Raw genomic sequence first — 25,982 nt, 5'->3', positions numbered from 1 at the left:
GCGAGCTTCTCCCTGAGCCCCATGCTGCTCTGCCCCCTTCTTTACAGATATGCCTGAAGAGTGCTCCCAAAAACCTTCTGTGTGTGGCTCCAGGGAGCCCACTCTAGGACAAGTTGTTTTGTTGTCTTGGCTCCTCTAACTATAGCTCACCCCTCTGACTTCCTGGGTGCCCACTTGCCACTAAAATGCAGCCATCCTATATCCTAAGTGATTGAAAAATGGGTGCTAATGAATTAATATGTTGCCCAATAAGCATAATTATCATGGGAACCAACACCCAGGTACAGCTAGCAATCTCCAAAGCGCAGGTACGGATGTCATTTCATTTGCCAGAAGGGCATGATCGTCTCTGTTATGATTCTGCCTGGACTTGAATTTTAGTTCTACTGTCATTAGTCTTGTGACTTAAAGCCAGGTGTATAAGCTTTCTCTTTCTCAGTTGCCTCATCTGTAAAATGAGAATGACGATGATCCCTTCCTCAAAGAGTTTTTATTGCAATTGAATGAATCAATAGTATATAAAGGAATCAGAATAGCTCTGCCACGTAGTAGGTTCTTAGTAATTGTTTGCTAGATACTCAGGCCAAAAATCTAAAGAGCAAAGGTTTGCTTTTCTTTTTCTTTTTCTTTTTTGTTGGTGCTGGGGATTGAACCCAGGGCCTTAAGCATGTGAGGCAAGAACTCTACCAAATGAGCTATATCCCCAGCCCAAGGTTTGCTTTTTTTTTTTTTTTTTTTTTTTTTGTGGTGGGGGCGGGTACTGGGGACTGAACTCAGGGGGGGCACTCGACCATTGAGCCACATCCCAGCCCGATTTTGTATTTTATTCAGAGACAGGGTCTCACTGAGTTGCTTAGCACCTCACTTTTGCTGAGGCTGGCTTTGAACTCGCGATCCTCCTGCCTCATCCACTGGGATTACAGACATGTGCCACTGCAACCAGCCCAAGGTTTGCTTTTAATGATTACTTTCTATGTGACCACACCTGTGTCTACACTCATTGTTTATTTTTTATGCTAGTTTGGAATGTAATCTCTGATGGAGAGAGAACATTTTTTTAAGTGCAAATTTATCTACCTTTTTACCAAACGTAGTACAGAATCATGCACCTAAAATTATTCAAGAAATACTAAGTGTCTTGAAATTATTCAAGAAAACCCGACTATCAGGTTGATTGACTGATGAAAGAAATCTCTAGGAGCTGTCTCAAACTGGTGGCTTGTAGGATTACTGGACCTCCAAGATACACGGTCTGGCAAGTACAATGTTTCAATGTTTTACTCAACATTGAAATTCTTCAGAAGTACACTACAAGACTGACCATTTGCTATAGTATTCTACATGTCTCAAAACTCTGTTACCTGCCTAGCCTTTGTGTGTATTTGGGTTTGTGACCTTGCACAGAGGGTGACACACAACAAGGCTTTCCTTATACAGAAAGAACTGAAGGTGCTGACTGGCAGAGGTCCTTTGTGGTTGTTTTCTTCGCCCCCACTAGGAATTTTTTCAGCCTATTCCCATTTCCGTCAACCTCCTTGGGTGCCTAATAATAACTTGGTGTCCTCCCTCATAGGTACTATAAGATCACCGTGGTGCTCATGTGCTTTGTGTTCCCCACGGTGGTGCCCTGGTACATCTGGGGAGAGAGTCTGTGGAATTCCTATTTCTTGGCTGCCATCCTCCGTTACACCATCTCCCTCAATGGCACCTGGCTGGTCAACAGTGCTGCCCACATGTATGGAAACCGGCCCTATGACAAGCATGTCAGCCCTCGACAGAACCCACTTGTCACTCTGGGCGCCATTGGTGAGTAGGGGAATTGAAAGTCCACAGGGAGAATGACATTTCAGTGCTTTTATGGGATCTGTAAAGAGAAGGAGTGGAGTGGAGTGAACTTGAGCTTTGACCTTAGAATCCCGGCTCTTGCAAACTCATGTGATTTCTCTGATTTATAGGAATACATAAATTGCTTGGTGCAGTGCCTGCTACATAATAGGTGATCAATAAATAGTAGTTATTTATTTCTACTACAGAAGTTTTCCTAAAGAAGAAGCAGCAGTTGACTTTTCTCTCAAACTTCCCTGGCCACTCTAGCCTTGACTGTCCAATCATGTGGCAGGAAAAAAGGGCTTCAAACAGAGAGATGGGAAGAAAGGAGACACAGACTCTCCAGGGACGACAAAATGCTTAAGAGCTAGGCTAATGGAGTCATGTGAGTTTGGTCAAGTCCTGGATCCTCCACTTATTCTCTGGGCAAGTGATCTGGCTCCCCTACATTTAATGTCCTTATCTGTAAAGTAAGGATAATAGTAGGTATCCCTTACCTCCTCCTGGGTTCACTGGAGAGTCAGATGAGTTAATAATACCTAGTGTTTAGAATGGTGCTTAGCAGCTTAGCATGAAATCAGCCTTCTGTGCTGTGGCTTTTATTGTTAGCCTTATGAGCTTAGGTGCGTTACTTGTCCTGTACATCTGCATTTTAAAATGGGGATGCTCATAACAGTTAGCTCAGAGGTGTGAGGATATTAGGAGTTGATACCTGGTAAGACACACGAGGCCCTGTGCCTGGCACACAGTAAGTGATTCATAAATATTAACTACTTCTTTACAGAAGCAACTCAGACTCCTTGGTAAGCTGTGTCCTGAACACAGAGATCAACCCAGGAAGGGAGATTCCTACTGCTAGGCAGGAACCGTCTCTGTGACACTCAGGGATGAGTTTCTGCCACTATTTCATTCTATTAGTCATCTATTTGTGAAGACCTCAGGGATCCTAAAGATTTTGTCAACTTGTGCTAGAAGCTGGATGAGAAGGTAGAAATGGGTCTTGGAATTAAAAGAGGAAGTGTTTCCTGCCCCTCCCCCCCCATGGCCTTCTTTTTCTCTCACCCCTTATCTTCTGAGGACCACAATGAGGGGCGCCACATCCAGAAGTGGGGATAAGACGAACCATAACATCTTATATAGGGATAGATGGGCCGGGAACCTGAAGAGCTGGACATTGGTGTTAAGTCTGTCCAGGCCAATGCTGGACACCCGGGAGGTTTGCTTTATAAAGGTCCTTGGAAGTCTTGTGTTGCATTTAATTGTCCAGCAGAGCCGGGAGTGTATACGTAGTGCCTGTCTGAAAACAGGAAGAAACTCCTCAGTACTGTACTCCACGGAAAACACCCAAAATGATGCAAGTGAAGGCAGAGAAGGAAAGAGCTAAAGTAAAAAAGAAAACTGCAGACCACAGATGAATCCATGTGATGGACTGATTGTAAAGTGGAGTCCCTTCTTCCAGTATGATCAGAGGAGAACCAGTACCCACTCCAGAAGTAAGGGGAGAGTCTGTTTTCAGTCCTCAAACAGCTGAAAACAGCACCTGGCGACTCCACTCCCCGATTTTATACCCAAGAGAAATGAAAACATGTGCCTGCACAAAAATTTGTATATGAATGCTGACAATATTATTTATGGTAGCTAAAAAGTGGAGAGGAACCCAAATGTCCACCAGCTGACGAACAGATAAATGCAATGCAGCGTATCCATACACTGAAATACTACTCAGCAATGAGATCATGTTAAGAACATGCTAAGTGAAAGAAGCCAGTCACAAAGGACTACATGTTGTATGACTTCATTTACATAAAATGTCCAGTACAGACAAATTATGCAGACAGAAAGTAAGTTGGGAGGGACTGGGAAGAGGTTGAGGAGACGGCAAGGAAGTGTAGGCATATCTCTGGGAGTAATAAAAATGTTATAAAATTCACTGTGGTGATGGATGCACACCTCTGTGAATATACCAAAAGCCTTCCAATGGGATAGTTTTAAAGGGTGAATTGTATGGTATGTTAACTATATCTTAATAAAGTCATTTTATAAAATTAAGGTAATTTTATAAAATTCATTAATCATCAGAGAAGTGCAAATATAAATCAGAATGAAATATCACTTCCACTGTTAGAATGACTATTAGCAATAAGACAAAAGATCACCAGCACTGGGGAAGATATGGAGAAGAGGAAACCCTTGCCCACTGTTGGCGGGACTGTAAGTTAGTGCAGCCATTATAGAAAACAGTATGGAGGCTCCTCAAAAAATTGAAAATCAAACTCCCATCTGATCTGACTCAGGAATCCCACAGCTTGGTATATATCCAAAGGAAATGAAATGACAATGTTGAAAGAGAGATTTCTGTACTGATTGAAACATTGTTCACAATAGCCAAGATATAAAATCAACCTCAGTGTTCATCCATGGGTGAATGAATAAAGAACATGCATTATGTAAATGTGGAATATATCCACAATGGAATATTCTTTAGTCTCAGAAAAGGAAATCCTGTCATGTGTGACAGTCTGGATGACCCTGGAGGACAGTGTGCTAAGCAATCAAAGCCAGGCACAGAAAGACAAATACTGCATGTTCTCAAATGTGGAATCTAAAAAAGTTGAACTCATAGAAGTAGAGTCAATGACCAGGGTGGGGTGACAGGGAGGCTGGGAGTATTGGTTAAAATATACAAAATTCCAGTTAGATGCAAGAAATAATTGATCTATTGTACAATATGGTGACCATAGTTAATGATAATATATTGTGTCTTAAAAATTGCTGAAAATAGGGCTGGGATTGTAGCTCAGCGGTAGAGCGATCGTCTAGCACGTCATGCAAGGCCCTGGGTTCGATCCTTAGCACCATATAAAAAAAATAATAAAACAAAAGTATAAAAAAATTGCTGAAAATACATTTTAAGTGTTCTTACCATAAAAAATAAGTATGAGAGGTGACATGTTAATTAGCTCAATTTAGTGATTCCACAGTAAATATACATATTTCAAAACATGTTTGTATGATACATACATATTTTGTCAATTTAAAAAACAAACAAAAGAAACACACACAAAAAAATCAATTTGGAGAAGCCCTCATACCTTTCATGAACATATTTTTGAAAAAATGGTAAGGGAGGAGAGCAACTCATTGGGAGAGGGAAAATAATATATGGATAGGTTTGAGATTTTTTTTTTCTTTTTGGTACCAGGATTTGAACCCAGGGACACTTAACCACTGAGCAACCTCCCCACCCCATTTTATTTTTTATTTTGAGACAGGATCTCACGGAGTTGCTTAAGGCCTTGCTAAGTTGCTGAGTCTGGTTTTGAACTTGCAATCCTCCTGCCTCAGTCTCCAGAGATTACAGGCATGTGCCACCACCCAGCTGATTTTGGATATTTAAAGATCTAACTCCTTAATTTACTTATCTGAATGATTCTGATTCCCCTCCTCCAGGCTCTCCCAAGAAGTCTTGCTGTCATCACTCCAGTCCACAGAGACTCTTTTTCTTTTATAAACATGTCAAAATGATGATCTGTTATCAGCCACTTAGCATTTAGCTTGAGAAGTCCATCTTGAAGTCTTTACTATCATTTCCGCAATTCACACAGGAAATTAATCCTGTGATTTTATGCTGATAACTAATGGCATTATTTTTCTGTCCACACTGAATCTAACCAACTGAGAAAATGTTCTTGAGGGTTGAAACCAAGTCTTTTGCTCCCCACAGAGCCTGACATAATGTCTTATACATGATAGACACTCAAAAAAATGGGTGATAGCCTGGCACAGTGGCATATCTTGTCATCCTGGTGACTTAGGAGGCTAAGGCAGGAGGACTGCAAGTTCAAGGCCAGCCTCAACAGTTTAGCAAGACCCTCAGCAACTTAGGAAGACCCTATCTGAAAAAAAAAAAAAAACAAGAAATAAAAATAAGAAATTAAAGGACTAGATAGCTATGTCAGACGTAAAGCACCGTTGGGCTCAATCTTTAGTACCACCCTCACAAAAATAGGGGATATAAAAATCTATGCAAGTAGGTGCCCATAACTGAGGAGTTGTGTATATACACAAGTGTGGTATTATATACAATGGAGTTTTACTCAGTTATAAAGAATGAAATATATCATTTGCTGGGGATGTGGCTCAGTGGCAGAGAGCTTGCCTGGCATTCCTGAGGCCCTGGGTTTGATTCCTAGCACTGCAAAAAAGAAAAAGAAAAGAAATTATGTTAGTCACTGGTTAGTGGATAGAACTGGAGAACATTGTGCTAAATTAAATAAGCCAGACCCAGAAAGTCAAGGGTTGAATATTTTCTCTCAGATGCAGAAGCTAGAGAGAGAATTTTTTTAAAAAGGGGATCTCATGAAATAAGGGAAGGAGATGGAGAGGGAGGGAGAAGGGGAAGACATGGGGGAAATACTGGGTAATATAATCTACCCAATTATGCTATGTCCTTGTTTGAATATCCACAATCAATCCCACTGATATAATTATAATGTATTAATTAAATACACTAAATAATAATAATAATAATAGAATCAGTAAAATAGTCAAACAGATCAGGGGGAGAAAGAAAATGAAGGAAAGGAAAGGTCCTGGGGAATGAGATTGATTAAATTTTGTCATGTGCATGTACAAATATGCCACTATTTTGTGTATACACTATTGGGGTATCGGTAATACACCACCAACAGAGAAATCAGTACAGAGAGGAGGTGGTAGAGTTATGTCAAAGGCTCTCTTTGTCTTCCAGGTGAAGGTTTCCACAATTACCATCACACCTTTCCCTTTGATTACTCTGCGAGTGAATTTGGCTTAAATTTCAACCCGACCACCTGGTTCATTGACTTCATGTGCTTGCTGGGGTTGGCCACTGACCGCAAACGGGCCACCAAGGCCATGATCGAGGCTCGCAAAGCCAAGACTGGAGATGGCAGCGGCTGAATCTGGAACAGCGTCCCCACCTCTGCCTCGGCTCACGGCTCTTATCACTGCGGTTCCCTTGTTCGTGGGTCGTAGGAGGGGGTGGAGGATGGGGAAGGAATGGGATCTATGTGATGTGGGAATTTCTTGTTTTCTCAAAATGATGTCAACTCTAACTATTGATAAAAAAAATTTTAGTCAATATTAGGATCATGATTTAACATTAGAATGTGAACATGTGATTTCTTCGCTGTAGCTACAATGTGTCATATATACATTGTTGTGTGCTTGTACATGATGTTAACCCTGGCAGGATAGATATTTAACTCTTTCAGTGTGATCTGAGAGAGTATTTGTTTTATTTTCTACCAATTAACCCGGTATTGCTTTTAAACATACCATCTAAAGGAGCAGAGAGGTGGGGTAGAAGACAAAAGAGGGGGTCTTCACAGTAACAGAAGAGTGTTCCTGTTTTGTAATTACTGTGTCTGTGTGCTTTTTATTTTTGTTTTTTGGATTGTTAATGTAAGAGATTCAAAAACTTTAAAAAATGAGGATAATGGAAATGACTCTTTTTCCCCCTGTTTACAGCTAGCTAATGCTCCACTGCCTTTATTTAAATGAGATCGGTTCACTACCAAGCTAGTTTTGTGCTCTAGCCATATGCTCAGCCCAACCTATAAATCAATGCCTGCTTAGATGTTTGATTTTGTTCTCTTTGCTATTGTCATTTTAAAGGTGTATAACTCACACACGCCAGACATCAAATTAAGCTCAAAGGAAGCTCTCATTTAAATGTTTAGACACCTAATTTGTATTCTAATTGATCCTAGCCACTGATGCATGTACTTTAGCTACTCCTGCTAAATAAGTGGTATTAATTTTTCACACCAGGCCATCAGATCTTAATAACTGAAAGTTGTCTAGAACTCTTTGTCTATTAACGTTTCATCTGCATGCTCTGTCATTGATTTCGCAGCAAAATATAAAGTGATCATTATGTAGTTTCTGGACTAAAGCAATTTTTGTATGTTCAGTTATCTTGTAAAGAGCATGTCAGATTAATGGAAAACGTGCCCTTTGTGTTAGATGTGTGTATACAAAGGAAGGCTCTATAGCAATGTTGTTATAAGAGTACTTTGAAGATAGATATTTTCAAGAACAATGTACGACTTAAAATGTAAGTTTTAGAAAGAGAAATGATGCCAATCAGAAATTATCATAATGAGGTTCTTTATCCAGCAGGTGTTTGACTGTGTTATTTTGCCATTAATAATGTGTAAACTACAAGTGATTTACAATAAATAGTTATGAATTCATTGGTATTGTCATCCAGATGCTTACATGTTTTTTTTTGTTGTTGTTGTTGTTTTTGTTTTTTGGTTTTTTTGGTGGTGCGAGGGATTGAACCTAGGGCCTTGTGCATGCAAGGAAAGCACTCTACCAACTGAGCTATATCCCTAGCCTCCAATGTTCTAGAGAGAAAGTTATTTTGAAAGCACTTGATGCTTCTTGAAGACCACATTTGACTTGGGCTCTGGACACCAACAACCCTGAGACCAGATCTCTCTCATTCCACCTGCCTAAGGTCAGAGGGAAAGCCAGCTAGTTCTGTGCGGAATACAAAACCCCCAGTGTTATTGTTCCCCATTTCTCATATACCAACACTCTCACTTCTCTGCTTCTAGCTGATAAATAGGAACCTCTACTCCTACATGTCACCCAGAAGAGCATGAAGGACCTCCTTCTTCTCCACGCTCCATCAGTCGTGATCAGAGGTGGATGAGATGGGCTCATACTCCCACTCCAGTCCTGAGTCTCTCAGTTTTGCCTCTGTTCCATCAGAGTCTCTATCTTTTATCCCAAAACAGCTGTGCTATTGCATCAGACATAGACTTCTTAGCCCATAGCTTAGTGGTTCCAGCCATTGATGGCTGCCAGACCAGATCTCATTGTGTAAGGACCCTTTGGATACACCTGTGGCATTTCTCAGCCACTTCGTATTCCAGTCACTTATTGCTAAGACCTCATATGGAGTGTTGGTGGTTGTATTCCAAGATGAGTTTGTACCAGCATGACCTAAAATGATCCTGACTGGGAATGTTTTATGTGAACCTTTGACCCCTGAAAGTGATAAACTTACTTGCCCATTGATAGAAAAAGTTACATTTGGGGTAGCTATTTGAAATCTTTTCACAAAAAGAGGATGTTTCCCAGTTAGTACAAATAAATTCAGAGTCTCACTCCTCTGAACTTAAGTACCACCGTCTCTGTCTACAGCAACACCTATGATAAACAGGAAGAGGTAGACAAAGTTTAGATCTCTCTAGGGTCCTCCATATGAACCCTCCCTGCAGGTCTCAGCAGCATCTAAAGGAAGAGAGTTACCCTAAGCCCATTCAAGGAGGCCCTGAAGAGTTTGAGACTTGTTTTGGAAAATTCAGTTTAAGGTAAGGGAATGATCTCCCCGTGTCCTGTGTTTAATCTCCTCGGTCCTACAAGGTCTACCTGAGAAACACCAACCTCTGCATATAGTCAAGGGGAGCCAAAGGGCAGCAATTCCTTTAGTGCATATCCTAAGGTGTCATGGCAGCTGCTTGGAGCTGGCCTGGAATTAGGGTGCCAACTCAAGTGCAGCTCAAGTCCCCAGCTGTGCTACTGGGAAGCTGGGTGACCTTTAGAAAACCAATCTTCCTGGATTCAGTTTTCTTATCTGCAAAAAGAGAGAATTAAATCAGACCCTATCTAAGATCCACTCAGCCCTAATGTAAAATGGCAGCAACAGGGTCCTGACTATGTCTGACCTCAGATTTGAGACACCTCTCAAGTCAGTACCTGTCCTTTCTGGGACCTGGAGGATAAAAATTAAGGAGAACTAATTGAATCTGAATGGGAGAACAAAGACAGAGGCTGAAAGGATAGAATGTTCCTCATTCAAAAAAAAGAAAAAAGAAAAAAAAAGTCACACATTTCACTTATTCACAAAATGTGATGAAGCAATAAAACATAATCCACCATGATTAATGACAGAATATATTGGAAAAAGCTCTACAACTTTGGGGTAGTAGAAGTAGCACTAGGCTCAGAGTCTTAAGACCTGAATTTGAATTCTAACACTTGCCCTCACTTGCTGTGTTCTATAGAGCATGTTTCTAGGCTCCACCATATTGAAAGTGCCCTTTGCTAATCTATTAAGCCTCTCTGGGCCTCAGTTGTCCTTATCCACAAAGTAGGAAAAGCTGCACTTTGGTGTATCCAATGATTCTGGAAGCTTCAGCTTCATGCAGTGCCTACTGCATCTTAGAGTCCCAGGCTACTCAGTTTAAGGTGAGTGGCATGTCCCAGACACAAGCTGAAAACTGGAAGTGTGCCGAAGGCCACAGACTGGAAGTGGGGAGGGCCAGCGTGTGGGCCCGATTTTGCTGCCCTAAATTAGAGCTTCAGCTTCACCTTCCATATGGAAGTTGACTGGATTGATTTGTCATGTTCAGCTCTGCCCTTTGGGGGGTCTTCACTGTTCCGTTTGAAGAAGTGAATGTGCCTCACTCAATGTATGGTCTTTTTTCCTGTCCCTCTGAAGCTCGGACCTCCTCACTGTGCCTCACAACTTCATTAGGGGACAAGTCAGGCCTGCAGTGTGTGCAAGCTTCAGTTGGCGGCTCACTGAAGCTGAGACAGAAGATTTGTAAAGGAAAGAGATTGAAGCTCGTGAATAAGAAAGAGCATTACCAGGGAGGTTCATTTCTCTATTTCAATCCTGTCCCCGATTACAAAAAAAGAGAGAAAATGAGTTATGTTCTCAGTGGCCGTTCATGTGGGGCGTAAAGGAAAAGGAAGGAAAGAAATATCCTAATTTTTATAATCTTGCTTTTTGACTCCCCCATTTTTAGCTCAGGGTGTTAGTCAAAATCCTTTCCTTCCTCTTCCTCTACGTCAGGGAAATGCTATAAATGAGCTGGAAACTCCTCTGCTTGTTCTCTCTCTGCTGTTCCCTTGTGGACCTTAGAGTTACTAGCCCTCCCCTCCACCCCAGGAATGTTCCTGACTTCTAAATCTGCAACATCAGAAGGAGAGGAAGGAAAGCCCTGGTCTCAGGGCACCTATGACACAATAAGCTGACAGTCTGTGTAGCCACTCTGGCTCGGACACAGCCTTTTTCTTTCCCTCTTCCTCTCAGCCTCCACGGTATCTCTGAGTCCCCATCTGGACAAGCAGTCAGGCCGCATCCTGTCCGTCGCTACCATCCAGGACTCCAGAGGAAAATACAGCTCTCAGCCTGAGTTAGCGGGGGCTGTGAAGGCTTTGCCCTGAGAGAACCCTTGGGTACAGTGCCTGACCTATTTTACTATGGAGAAAAATGACTTTGCCTTGGACCACCTGTCTACATCCCTCACAACTCCCATGTGTTACCTGGGTGTCCCCTGTTTTCAGTCCTCTAGCAGGCAACCTTTCATTTTGTCACTGAGAATATTTTCAAAACTTGCTCTTCTATCAGAAGCACTAACTACTGGGCAGAGCGAGCAACCCTTGTACTATCGATGGACAAGGTGATGGGCCACGCCAGGGTGGAGTGTGATTATATTTTCACAACCGTATTTTACGTTCACAGCATATGGATTGCAAAACATGGGTGCATAGAGGGTGCTTCGTTATCCTGGGCTGTGCGACAAGATTGCTAGTGGGAGTGGGTTTGGGAGAGATGGGCAGGGCCTTCCAGGTACGTGTTGGGATCATTAGTGGAGGGTAAATGAGGCTAACTGAATAGCCAGCATCTCAAAGCAAGACTGAATGGCCATGCAGGTGGTGACTCTCCCGTTCCAGTAAACGAGCTCCTCCCACCTGAGGTGGAGGGGCAGGGAAGACCTGCTTTGGTTCCTTCCTGGCCCTGCAGTGGCTGCCTGTGAATGAAGAATGGCTGTTACAGCTGACAGAGCTCCTTAGACTTCTCAGAACTCAAGGACACAGGTTTCCAGTATCGTAAAGGCTTATGCCAGATGTGCCAACCAGTGCGTGCATCTATTTGCACTGTTCTCTGCAGCTCCTGCTGAATCGAGCTATTTGTAACACACAGGGTCAAAATTCTCAGCGTCAGCACGTGAGGATGTGTATATGGTCCACCACGGCCAACCTGGAGAAAGAAGGTCTCAACACAGAAACTTTAGCCTGGATGGTTTCAAATCGCTATTTTAAAACACCTAGGGAATTGGTTCCCCACGTCCAGCCGACAAGGCACTCGTGTTCAAAATAAGCAATGATATATTGGACCCTTTTAACCACTTTTTTTAGTCCAATTTGAAGCCAGGGGCCTAGGTCAGTCTTAAGACACTGAAAAGGGCAGGCCATTTGGTTGAGTTTGGTTTATGGTATATTACCTGATTCTTTGGCTCGCATCAACACAACTGAAGGATATTTACATCGGTAATTTTTGGGGTTCAAACAGCTTAGGAAAAATAGGCAAAAGCTCTGCTTCTTCATTTGTAATGTGTAAGAGGTATAATCACTGATTGCTTAGGTTTTTTAGATCAGAAGCTATAGGAATCCATTACTATAACAGATACCTGAGATAATCAACTTATAAAGAAAAAAGGTTTATTGTGGCTCACAGTTGTGTTGATTCAGTCCATGATTGGTTGGCCCTGTTGCTTTGGGCCTGTAACAACACATCAGGAGGAAATGTAAGACAGAGCAAAGCCACTCACCTCGTGGCCAGCATGCAAAAGAGTTAGAGGAAGGGACTGGTGTTCCACTGTACCTTTCAAGGGTATGTCTCCAACGACCTGAGGACCTCCCACTAAGTCTCACCTTGTAAATATTTCAGTATCTCCCAATAGCACCAGAGGCTGGGGACAAAGCCTTTAATACATAGGTCTTTAGGGGACAGTCCAGATCCAAACTTCAGGATTCTATCTTTGACTCCCAAAGGTTCATGTCTCTCTCACAATGCAGAATGCATTCAGTCCGTCTCCAAGAGTCCCCTGAGCCTCCTAACTATTCCAGGATTGCTCAAAAGTCCAAAGTCTCCTTTAAAGGTAAACTCTTAGCTGTTGTGATCTCCTATAAAAACTTAAAACCACAAATTATATTCTTCCAAGACACAATGGTGGCCCAGGTAGAAGGCAAACATTCATATTTCAAAAGGCAGGAACAGGAAAATAGCAAGAAGAGATCAAACTGAAGCAAGACAGAAACCCAGCAGGGCAAACATTCAACTCTACAGCTCTGTATCTGGCATCTGGTGCACACTGCGGGGGGGATATGGGTTCCCCAGGGCTTGGGCTGCCCCGCCCCTATGGCTTTGCTGGTTATAGTCCACATGGCCACTCTCTCAGGCTGGCTCTGCATGCTGCCTGCAGCTCCCCTTGGCAGGTGTCCATATTTCTGGAATCTCTATCTTCCTGGGGTCTCCATTATAGCTTCAGTGTTACTTTCACGGTTCCCTGTATTGTCCTGTGGGGGGCTGTTTGCAGGGATTCCAACCCTACCACACACTGTGTCATAAGGTGATATGTCATTAACATGGATGGAACATGTTTGTGTCTTTCTAAAATGTCAGAATTTATTGAATAACAACAAATTCACAGGCTACACCCCTTTCATCAGCGGCAGTTCACTGAGTACTTGTGGGTCACCTGGTAGTCATAAGCCTGGCAAACACAAGCTCTTTTATTTCAATCTTAATTTTTAATATCTATAACACTCGAGGCACTCATGCTTCACACAATGAATACATAAGAAGTCACAGGAAGACCAAGAAAGGGTTAAGGCGGCTACAGGGTCACAGAATACTGTCCCAGGAGCACAGGCAAAGAGACATATGAAGGCAGAGTCAAAGAATCACTGTGGGTGGTCAGATAAGGATTTTAACAAACCAGTTCCACAGAGTTGTCAAAGCAGAAGGTCTGGACAGATGGCAGTTTCAGTCTCAGAGTGTCAGCTTGAGCTGTCAGCTTAGAGTGGGTTGTGTGTGGTCATAACAGGCATGAGAAACCACACTTTGATGAAGCTCTATAGGGACAGGAAATCAGAGGTTTGTTCCTGGGCAAGGACTGTGATGAGTGACCGGGTGACAGGGTCAAGGTGTTACCATGTCCAGACTCCTTTTATTGAGTCTGTCATTCTTCCTTTTATGTGTCTCGAATGTAGGGTTCTGGCGAGTTTGATAGGTTTCCGTGTGTGGTGTTCTTGACATGATTTGGGATGTCCACGTGTCCAGATACTCCTTGATTCAGTTTGAAAAGTTGGCACATACAAGTGGTTTATCAATTCGTGCCTTATGATGGTGCCAGGCAGATGGTGGCTGTTTCCTTGTGCAAAGTGTGGAGTCATTCTACCTTGGCGCTTGGACTCAAAATGGAGTAGCTTATGGCAAACTACTGCTTACAAAATGGAGTAACTCAGGCTTAGGCACAGCCTGAAAACCGCTGTTCTATACATCAAAGAGTAATTCAGAGCAGGGCACAGCCTGGCCTCCTGGGCTCTCCTTTGAAATCTTGATAGAAGCCTCCATGATCCCATAACTCTTGACTTCGGCATGCCTGCAAAACCAGCACTATAAGTCAGCTGGACATGGGAAATAATTCCTTGTGTGCTTTCGGATTAACAGAATGTCTGTCCTGAGCTAGTTTCTCAAAAGAATTGGCTTTGGAAAAATCTTTGAAACAAATTTGCATTCTATAGCTCTGAGTCTGTGATGGCTATAGTCTTGTCCATACTTGAGATGCCCTCGAAGCATCTTTCCTATTGTTCTTGTGCGAAGAACTTTACTTTTTAACCACACCCTCCTGGATCAAAAACTCATATGTACTTTTTTTCTGAAGTATATATGTATATGAATGTGTGTGTGTGTGTGTGTATTTTATATATATATATGAATCTTATATGTACTTATTTTCTTCTTTCCTGCAAAATATTTCTAATACATCTGTTCTGCTCCTTTTTCTTTCTGATTCTCACTGTAACTCTGACTACAAAGCAGCCTGTAATATGTCACAGCCTGAATACTGTGCTGCTTTGAAATTTCCTTCTGCTGAATAAATTATTCTGTCACCTTTAAGCTCAGCTTTCCATAAAATCTTAGGGCATGGACAAAATGTAGGAAAATTCCTCGCCACAGTTTAACAATGTTGGCCTCTAGTCCAATTTCCAATATAATTCTCATTTTTAACTGAAACCTCATCAGCACGACCTTTACTGTCCATATTTCCATCAGCCTTCTGGTCTTATTATCAGTCTTAAGCTTGTCCACTCACTGCCCAAAAGCCAATACTCAGAAGACAAGAGTCGATGGGAAGGAAATCTAGTTGATTCAAGGGCTGAAATCTTGAGACAATGAGGGAGCTATCATTCCTCCAGAAAAGACCATTTTGGGGAACTCAGGTATACAAAAGGACTTTCATATAGGGAGGTAATGGAGGTTCAGTGGGGCAATGGGCAGGAAGGCTGCACACTGAATGGGGTATTCTCCAAACTTCTCCAAATTTCTTCTGTAACTCAATTCCAAAACCTCTTCCACATTGTCAGTTATAGGATAACAGCAGACCACTCCACTTCTCAGTACTAATTTTTCCTCAATCTGGTCAGGTTGACAACCAAACAACCATCACAGCAAGCAAGCTTAGATTCTGCTTTATCCAAGCAAAAGACTTGGCCAGAAACTAGCCTAGCTTTGTATTCCTATAAAACTAGCCTAGTTTCGTATCCCTATAAAATAAAAAACAAACAAACAAAAAAAGAAAGACTTGAAGTCAGAGCACTGTTCCACAAACTGGCCCTATTTTGAAGTCTATCTTTACTTAATGAGCTGTTGGTAGAGATATCATCATGAAGCTGCTTAGCTGCTTGATATTTCCAGCATGTCATTTTGATGGCTAGGTACTTATAAACACTGTAGCTTTTTTTTTTTTTTTGGCTTCCTATTGTTTTAAAATTGTTTTTTTACATTTTCATCTAAAAGATGTCCTTAATAATGAGCATTTCTGTGTCCAGGAAGTTGCAACATTATAATGCTGGGAAATAATAACTTGCATCATCAGTCACCATCACGTGCCATAATGATTTGGCTACCAAAGTTCCACCCTCTATGTTAGAAATCGCCTGAGGGCCCACACAGCTCAGAGATAATTAAAACCTCCATAATAAACTTGCCTTGGTTAATCTGATTGATACAATGTCTTCTGTTGTAACCTCAGTTATTTCCCCATGTGCTTTAAATTTAGTAATGCCAAACAGAAAAGAGAAAGAGAAATTAGCACAGCTTAAGTAAGTGTAAAAATGTAATTACTCTTTTGAACGTATGCATATTTATCCTTTTTTTTTTTTTTTGCAACCCCCCATCTCACTTGGCTTTCAGCTCTAAATAGACAAATGCTGGTGGCTTATAGATATACCACACTTAGGGTTATTTCTAAATAAGAAGAACATCCTTTGTTACAAAGGCCACCAATTGCAGCACATTTTGAGCATTTCTTTTGCATCAAAAAGGAAATCAAATGTACTGTAGAACCCTAGCAAACCAATCTGTAAACAACAGCACAAATTTCTGAAATTTTGCTTAGCACACTACTTTGAGACAAAATAATAACAAAGGAAGGAAGGAAAGAAGACAGGAAGGAAGGAGGGAAGGAGAAAAATTTTATCAGAAAGATATTTTTCTTAACTATAGCTAGTTTTAGCTGCATCTATGAAACAATATGCTGTGAATTCACACCTCACTTTTTGTGTAGGGAGACGTGGGGCAGTGCTGGGCCTCGTGCATGCTAGGCAAGCATTCTGTCCTACAATCACATTTAAGAGCCATGTGGACCATGAGGGTCTCACTAGTGTTTTCTCAGCCCACACCATGGGACCTTGGAAGAGGGAGTATTTACTAAATATGTTCTGGGCAGACGCAGCGTGCCTGGATGCAACTCAAAGATGCAGAAGGACACTCAATTCAGCGATTTATCATTGCTGTGTCTAATCTTTTGTTTCCTGATTTGATGCAAAACCCCAGGCAGGAAGGGCCCCATGCTTGTCTTATGTACAGTTGTATCCTGAATTTTCAGGAGATAAACAACCACACAGCAGGACCTTGAAACATTTTTGTTGAGGTTTTACTGTTTATGAGAACAGGTAGGCCCTGCTTTTAGAAAATTGTTGCCCTAGATATCCAAACTTACAAAAGTCAATAAATTAGAAGATATTCTTGATCATACAGAAGTGGTTATTGCAAATTTGCTTTCATAATGAAAGCATGCCTCAACTTATAAATGTCTTCACACAACTTTTAAGAAGCACAAGTACTGGAGAATTCAGAGCATACCTAACTCTCGGGCTTGTGCATCACAGGGCCACGTGGAGATGATCAGGATAAAAAGGCTGCCCTTTGCCCCAGACAGGTGACCCACTAAGCCTCAAGAATGAGACTATGCTAAAGTGAAACAGGCAAGGATAGTATTATAGGTTGAATTTTGTTCCCCCAAATTCTTGTGCTGAAATCCTAACCCCTAGTCCTTCAATGTGACTTGATTGGGAGATAAGGCCTTTAAAAAGGTAATGAGGTCACGAGAGCAGCTCTAATCCAATCTGACTATTGTCCTTTTATAAGAAGGGAAGATTGAGACCCAGACAAGGAGGGAAGCCTGTGTGAAGTCACAGAGAGAAGATGTCATCTGTAAGCCAACAAGAGCGGCCTCAGAAACCAGCTCTGATCTCCAGCCTCTAGAATCAAAAAAAGCTAAATTCCTGCTGTTTTAGTCTCCCAGTCTGTGGTATATGTTACCGCAGCTGTTAGCAAATGCATACAGGCCTAGAAATAAGAAGGTCTTTTTTGGACTTTCCTGTACTGTTTCATAGACTAAAATTACAATATAGAAATGTCCAAATGCCATACAACGCTATGGGAGAACAAAAGCAAACAATACACCCCAACTTGTTCCACCCTTTGAAGTGACAGCTCAGCTGGGTCTTTCTCTGCATCTTGCGCTATATTACTTCTCCCCAGATGTGAGCAAAGGGTTGCCTTACAGAACCAGCACCATGTCAACTTCCCCACAAAAAACAATACTAGGGAACACCTTGCCTTTCTTCATAACCATCAACAAGAATTTACTTAGCTCCTCTCATGGCAGAGGCATAGAACTAAGGATGTCAGGGAAATGGGTGTCAACCTAACCCTTAAGAAGAAAGCAAATTTACATGAAAAGGAATTAAACTTCCCCATCTCCCACCTCACTGTCTGAATACAATCACATTATTTGCACATTTTTCACAATAATTTGTACAAGTGTTGTAGAAAAATCAGTGACTTTATAAGTCCTAAGGCTTCACTTAAGAAATTGGCCCTGGACTTATAAAATAGGTGGTGGGATAGAGATATGGTCAATGTTACAGACAAAAAGAGTTACATTCTCTCACTGAAAGTAGGCCAAGCATCAACACAACAATTTAATACATTATTCCCCTTAATAGAAGCCCAAATCAAATGTCTCACTCAATCAAACTAAGTTAGAGAAACCCTCTGTGAGCTCCAGGTTCAGCTCCAGCAGGCCTGTTTTGCACTCCACTGGCTGAGGTCTGTTTGTATCATTAAAAAATTATCTTAACTGCTGCCAGAAGTAATTGGCCCAGCGCTGTCCACTCTTCCGCAGTAGAACTAATGTTTCCTGTGGCTCTGGATGCCTGTGAAATAGCATCACAAGATAAACACCTCCAGAAGCTGGAGAAAGTGAGCTGAGAGGGAGGGGAGCCCTCTGAAAGAAGTGATATGCCCCAGGGTGAGGGGGCAGCGTGCAGATGGCTTCAGAGGACAGCGACCAGACCAAGATCTTCGAAAGACGGGCAAATGAGGAAAACCTAGACTGCACAGACAGGTACATGGCTCATCTGGTGAGAGTCACTGGCTTCAGATTCTGGTCCCCTTATCACTTCCCACCCTCTGATGTAGGGTCTAGGAAAGTATACCCAAGCATAGTGTCTGGGCAGTTCTGAGTGAGCCCTGTTTCTAGGTGTCTCCACTAGTCCATTCTCCCTTCAGCTCCCCTCTCCCCTCTCCACTTCCTCCTCTTAATTCTGTCTCCCTTGCCCCTTTCCTATCTCACTTCCTCCCCTGCCCTCTTCCCGTAGTCACCTCCAATATTCTATGTTACTTGTTCCTGAGCCCCTTACCTTGGCAAGAGGAGCTGCTCAGTGGGTGGAGAGCAATCTCTACAAGCCCGGCCATGACTCCGGGATGCTAACATCTGGGGAAGCCCAGCAGGGCAAAGAAACATCTTTTCCTGCCTCGCGCCTTCTCCCAGCTGCATGTCTCTCCCTTAGTGGCTGCCCTGCCTGATGGCGGTGTTTGGTTTCCCTCTACCTGGCTCACTGCCCAGAAAGGCTGAGCACCATGCACGGTACCAATGGGCTGGTGAGAACAGAGGTGAGTGGAGGAAGGAAAGTAAGGTGTGGGGGTTTGTGCCTCCTTTCCTCCCCAAAGCTGATCTGTCCCTCAACAGTCACTTGCTATCCTGCCTCTCTGTCCCTTGGGCTACTGGGGAGATGGCCTTTCTCTGACCAGCTGGGGTTGCTTTCCACCCTACCCAAGTGCCTGTGAGTTGCCCCGGGCACAACTGCACAGGGATACCTCTTGATTCTTCTTTCAAAAAGAAGAATCATCTGTAAGAATTCATCTGTAAGGCTGCAGTTCACTCACCACCTTCAACCTTCAAGATCAGTTTTATGATTTTTTTTGCTGTGTTTTGTCCACTCTTGCCTGGCCATTGTGGGGACTCCTCTAACTGGCAGTTTTTAGTTCTATCTCCCCATGGTGCAGGCTTAGACCCTATTGGGTCTGAGCTCCTGTTCTCAAACCTGCTTCCTCTCGTTTTTTCTTTCTTTCACAGGTATCAGATCTGCACAAGAGACTGAAGACTTTCCTGCCTCCTCTCCATTTTTTACTCTCCTCAAGCCTTCCCCCAGGTAAATCAGTCATGTTTCTAACTCCAATTCTGGCATCTGCTTCCCGGTGACACCAATTAGCACCTGGCCTTACTAAACTCCACTCACTGTCTCCTCTCTGTCAGGCCCATGACTGATGCACTTTGATATTAATTTAATAAAATTTCACAAGAGTTAACATATTGACTTGGGGAGGAAAAAGTCCCTGGATCCCTCCAGAGCTGCCCTGCCCATGATCGTACCCAACAAAGAAATGGAACTCAGAGACCACAGTTCCTGTAGCATCATCCAATACTCATGCCCTGGCGCACCCGGGCCTGTGGAAGGGATTCTAGGAAAACAGGTAAAGGTTGGCGAGAGTTGAGAAGCTGCTGGACTGTGGGGAACAAGAAGTGACAGTAACAGGAAGCCCAAGGCTCTGGATTTTTTCAATAGGACCTTAGGAAAACACATTTAATCCTAATCAATAGGAAGAAAACGTCCAAAGTCACTGAAGACAAAAACAGTACCAGAAAAGTTCGAAGTCTATTCATTAACTCTAGAGTTCAGATTTGTTAGCTGCAAGCCAGGCTATTCAGCCTCCCCAACCTGATCTGTGCAATGAAGACGAGAAGATGAAGTGGAAGATGATTCTCAGTTGCTTAGGCTGGGACATGGGATGTCTAATGCACTTTTGGGAAATATCTAGGTTCGTAATTCTTTCTTTTACTTCTGCAACACTCCACATGTTTTCTCACTCTTCCAAAATGGAATGACTGCCACAAAAATCCTAAAAGCAAAATTAATTTAGTTTGCAAAAAGAATATGTCACAGGGAATCGGAATATGCAGACTGTATTTTCTTGGGTCATTCTAATTTCAAGGATTCTGGCCTGTTACGAAAAATATACATATTATTGGATCACTTATCTTCTTTGTGGTTCAGAATATTTGATCCTGTTTTTCACGAAAGATTTTCAGGACAGGAAAGGAGATGGGGAAGGAGAAGTATGGCTGGAATAATCTCGAATTTCAAAAACCATGTTTCATTCCTATCATATCAGTTCTTGTTTCTTTCATGCAATAAATGAAATCCAGTGTTTCTCACTCGGTGTTCCCCTGCTCCAATTCTAGATCCATAATTTGTGGTGACTTTTTGATTATTTGTGTGTGTGGGGGGGTATCATAAGGAAATGCCAAAGAAAGCAGAAAAATCTCCAGTTCCCACACAGTAAAGCAAATGCTATTTATCAGACACTCCAACCCCAGGCAGCTTTCAGGTTCCGAGGTTCTTCATCTTGGAACCTGCTTCCCACATCTGATGGAGCAGTCACATGGATTCACATATTCAAGTCAGGATCAAATTTGTCACTAGAGCTCATTCTTGCTACCTTGCACAAATTTATCTCTTAACAGCAGAAAGATTCTAGGAAATCTTCCTATCTAGCCCAAGTGGCCCTGCTACTCTCTCCCCACTCCCCTCTGCCTTCCACAGGTCCTGGGTCTGACTCTCCAGGAGGCTGGGTTAAGGTGGCTCTCCATCACAGTGGCATCCAAGCCTTTTGTCCAGTCTTCCCATCTCTGCACAGGCAACCCTGCAGTCCTGGCTGCAGCCTCTTCCCTCTTCTCACTTCAATATTCTTTTTTATATTATTCAATTATTTATTCATTCTAATTTGTTATACATGATGGCAGAATGCAATTCATTTCAAATTACACATATAGAGCACAATTTCTCAAGCCACTGGTTGTACACAAAGTATTTTCACACCATTCGTTTCTTCATACATGTACTTAGGGTAATGATGTCTAACTCATTCCTCCATCTTTCCTACTCCCTTGCCCCCTCCCTTCCCCTCTCTCCCCTTTGTCCTATCCTAAGTTCATCTATTCCTCCCACGCTCCCCAACCCCATCACCATTATAAGTCAGCATTCTCATATCAAAGAAAACATTCAGCCTTTGTTTTGGGGGGGATTGGCTTACTTCATTTAGCATAATATTCTCTAACTCCATCCATTTACCTGCAAATGCCATGATTTTATTCTCTTTTAATGGTGAGTAGTATTTCTTTGTGTATATATATAAAAGTTTCTCTATCCGTTTATCTACTGAAGGGCATCTGGGTTGGTTCCACAATTTAGCTATTGTGAATTGTGGTGCTATAAATATTGATGTGGCTGTGTCCCTGTAGTATGCTGTTTTTAAGTCCTTTGGGTATAGACCAAGGAGAGGGATAGCTGGGTCAAATGGTGGTTCCATTCCAAGTTTTCCAAGGAATCTTCATACTGCTTTCCATATAGGCTGCACCAATTTCAGTCCCACCAGCAATGTATGAGTGTGCCTTTTCCCGCACATCCTTGCCAACACTTATTGTTATTTGTATTCTTGGTAGCTGCCATTCTGACTGGAGTGAGATGAAATCTCAGAGTTGTTTTTATTTGCGTTTCTCTAATTGCTAGAGATGTTGAACATTTTTTCATACATTTGTATTCAATATTCTTTTATACTCTATTCCCTCTGACGCTCCCTTTCACTTGATAGAGCTCCTCTGTCCATTTCAATTGTTTTCCAAGATTCCCATTGGAAACAAACACTTCTATTTCAGCCTTCTAGGGTAGAGGAATCTCGTCTCCAATGCCCCATAGTCACTGGGGCCAGAGAGAAGAGGTAAGTATATCTTACTGGCGCCTCCCATTGAGGCTTCCAATGGCACCCCCCATTGATATTTCCAATGGTACCATCACTTCTCCACTCTTATTCAAAACCCTCTTCTCTCTTGACTGACCTCCCCTAATGTACACATTCACATAACTCCTCTCTCCCTCTTGTGATTCTCATCCATAGCCTACAGGACATTCCCCCTTATGCTAAGCACTTTACCATCTTACTTACACACTTTCTTTCCACTCTGACCTCTAGAAGATGTGTCTGTGCAAACCATTTATCTCTCTCAGTTAGAATTGGTTCGACTATACATGAACTATACAGGTAAGTAGTTTTAATAATTTAGGGATCTCTTATATAAACCAGTATAGAAGCTAAGGCAGATCAGTGCTAAAATGGTGACTTCATGTTATTAGGAACTCCTGTCTTTCTGCTCCACCATCCTGGCCTTGGATTCCATCCTTAAAATAGTTCATGGTCTAAATTGGCAGAAAGGAGAAGAAATGGCAGATGAACACAACTTCCTGGTGATTTTCACTTCAAATTTTTTCCTTAACCCCCACCCTCCCCATCCAATGACTTTTACTTACACATTTTTATTCATCTCCAAATGCAAAGAAAGCTAATTATATTCTCTTAGCAGGCTCCATTGCTATTCTGAATAAAAGCAGTGTTCTATCCATAATGAGTAAGCAGCTAGCATTCTTGCCATGTAGTTCCTGTCCAATATCACTGACCTTCATTTCCTTTCCCCTTCAGCAATTATGGCCATTCTCTGGACTCTCTCACCCAAAGCGCTGAATTCCGGATCTATTAAGTTCTAATATCCTATTCTCCAGCCCTCAGCATCTAGCCTTGTAGGTCCCATGCTCATTCCTGTTACGTCTGTCATATGGTGCCTCACATGGAATCCTTCCATCCTTCCATTCCCCATAAGATGTATCCGTTTGGGGAGACACCAAGGTGGAATTAGATAAACAAAGGGTTTATCTAGGGAAATGCCAGTGAGGATCAAGGGCAGGGGAACAGGAATAATCAGGAAGAGCTTTGGAGCCTGGTGCATGCCTGACTTGGGGTGGAAGGAGGAACTAGGTAGGAAGAGCCTGATTGCAGTTTAGTTCTCATTTGGGTCACTGGGAAGTCCTAGGCCAAAATTGCCCATTAGAGGAGCATTGTGTTGGGCACAAATGACCCCCTTCCAATGATCCTCTGTGCTCAACTTCCAGTCCCCACTACTATTAACATGTTTATCTACATCCCTGATGATCCACACCCCTCTCCTAAAATCTCACCAGGGTCTCTTGCCTTCCTTTCTGTGTCCTTGATATGTGTCTCCTCAAGATGCTCGCTTCAGTAATTAGCCCAATTGCTCTTACTTCTTCAGCTCTTTCAGGGAGAGGTCCCAGCAAGAGCTGAAACAGCACAGTGGGATCTGGGGAAACAGTCCCAGGTTTTAGATGGCTGGTACATAATAAATTCTCAGTAAATATGTAGTAAAGGAATATATGCATATTTTCTCTTTTCCAGCTGATGGTAAGCTTTCTGAGGGTGGGGACCATGTCGTATTTATCTCCATAACCTACCTAATAACCCACAGCCATAAATACAAAGTTGTCAAGCTAGTAAAGTTAATCTACTAATTTTGTGCTATATTAGAAACAAATTATTTCTCTAAATTCTTCATTTAATGCCTAATATGAAACCTGTCATACAATAGGTGTTTAATAAGTAAATGTTTGTTTTAATTAAAGAGAAATTAAAAATAAACTTTCACTCCCTGAATGTCACGTGCATATTAAAGGCATTGAACTAAGGGAAATAAGAAGGAGCTTATGATTTATCTACCTAAATCATTTCACTGCCTGTGGCGTTTCTACTTTTGGATACTTCATGGGCTTGAACAGAGCAATCTTATCTATCCCACGAGTACATTATGCCATGCTTGGGATCAATTGTAACCATCAGTATATTATAGAAGTGCATGTTGTTTGATCATAAATGCTTATCTCTTTGGCTGGTGATTTTAAGGGCTCTGGGTGTCAACTAGAAGAAGCTGCAGGAAGTGGTACAGATCCAGAGTATGGACAGACTTAGATTTCTGCTGAAAACAGAAACTCAAAGCATTATCTTAAAAACAACCAAGAAGCCTCGAACTCTGGTGCACACCTGCAATCCCAGAGGGTCAGGAGGCTGAGGCAGGAAGATTGAGAGTTCAAAGCCAGCCTCAGCAATTTAGTGAGGCCCTAAGCAACTCAGCAAGACCCTGTCTCTAAATAAAATACAAAAAGGACTGGGGATGTGGCTCAGTGATTGAGTGTCCCTGGGTTCAATCCCTAGTACCAAAAACAACAACAACAAGAAAACAAAAACAAAACAAAAAAAAAAAAAAACCAACCAATAAGACCTAAAGGGTGAATACTAAACAGAAGCCGTAGTCAGGGAAATCCTTTTCCTCAAACTAAAAATATGGAATACTTCTTAGAATAAAACTGTATATATGCATCCTGTAAAATGCTGGGGAGTGATTTTGGCCAAATTATATTATCTTATTATTATATTGTGTGTATGAATATGTAACAAAAAATCTCACCATTTTGTATGGCTATAATGTATCAATTTAAACTTGTAGAAAAAATGGAAAAAGAAAGAAATGTATTTTGTAAGGATGGAACCAACAGTAACTATCAATCAAACTAATTAGGGTATCGCCTCTGGTGAAATCAGGTTGTTTATGTGTAAAGTAGCTACAACTTTATCAGGTATTGGTGTACCTAGGGGATAAGGGATAAAGCAGAGAAGGTAGACATTGTAGACTGCAGTGCCAGCCATGAGAATCTGGGGGGTCTGCACAGGCAGTGTGTATCTGGCCCATGGTTAAGCCTGTGCAGTCCCAGGTACCATATATTTCTACCATAGACTTAGATGATCAGACTCTCAGAACCTAATGCCAGTAGATACAGAGACTCAAATTTCCTTTGCTCTGGTTCATGCTCAGCACACACTTTTCGAATTATAATTTGATTTCTCTCGTAGGATAAGAACCCACCAAGTATTATAGCAGATATGTCAGTTGCATTTTTTCATTGTAATTAATACCCTTTTGATTTACTTTTCAGTCTCTTGGGAACAAAGCTACAGTGAGTCTCTCTTCAAGGAAAACTGACAAGAGGCATGCTTCTGAGCCTTCAGAGCTGAGGGCAAGGTCTGCAATAGTGATGTCAAAATGCCAACCAGTGAAGAAACCTTTGGTGGACAGGCACACAATCAGCCCTCTCTTATGACATCCTACTATCTCCATACAGTAGATGTCACCATGAGATGAGCTGTGTTAACAGCAGAGTGAATAGCCACTAACAAAAGGTGCAGAAAGAAACTGTGTGTGTACCCATGTACACATGCGTTCAGAGAAAGGCACTTTCTTAACAACACTAGAAAGCTCAAAGAAAGTAGTTAATTCAATCACATGTGCCATAGGGTCTTTCATTTTTATTACTGAGGCTTCCTCAAAGTGAGTGTTGCATAGATGAACAGGATGGATAGAGTATGGATTGATGGGTGAACGGATGGATGAGTGAAGCTAAAACAAAGCTATTTAATTTAGACTTTGAACTTAATAGCTCACAGTATCAGAAGTTACTGGGCTAGAAAAGTTGATCTGCTACTTTCTTACTGTATT

At 42.0% G+C, this 25,982-nt stretch overlaps 1 protein-coding gene and 1 long non-coding RNA gene across 2 annotated transcripts in view; both read left to right on the top strand.

Moving 5' to 3' along the window:
- The window catches only part of Scd5 (stearoyl-CoA desaturase 5), a 147,577-nt gene extending 139,592 nt beyond the window's left edge, over positions 1-7,985 (top strand). The window contains exons 4-5 of the mRNA XM_027939783.2: positions 1,574-1,806; positions 6,578-7,985. Coding sequence (XP_027795584.1) covers positions 1,574-1,806; positions 6,578-6,768 — 424 coding nt within the window. The 3' untranslated portion in view covers positions 6,769-7,985. The remainder of the gene's footprint in view (positions 1-1,573; positions 1,807-6,577) is intronic.
- A 10,449-nt stretch (positions 7,986-18,434) lies between these two features.
- On the top strand, positions 18,435-25,765 carry LOC139706413 (uncharacterized). Its single transcript, XR_011707984.1, has 4 exons — positions 18,435-18,596; positions 19,042-19,144; positions 19,608-19,683; positions 25,423-25,765. It is a non-coding gene; the product is annotated as an uncharacterized lncRNA (long non-coding RNA).
- The last annotated feature ends 217 nt before the right edge of the window (positions 25,766-25,982 follow it).

This window comes from Marmota flaviventris, chromosome 7, assembly GCF_047511675.1.
Source record: "Marmota flaviventris isolate mMarFla1 chromosome 7, mMarFla1.hap1, whole genome shotgun sequence".
NCBI classification, from domain to species: Eukaryota; Metazoa; Chordata; class Mammalia; order Rodentia; family Sciuridae; genus Marmota; species Marmota flaviventris.
Note: the sequence above shows the minus strand (reverse complement) of the source record. Positions and strands in the feature narration are given on the sequence as shown.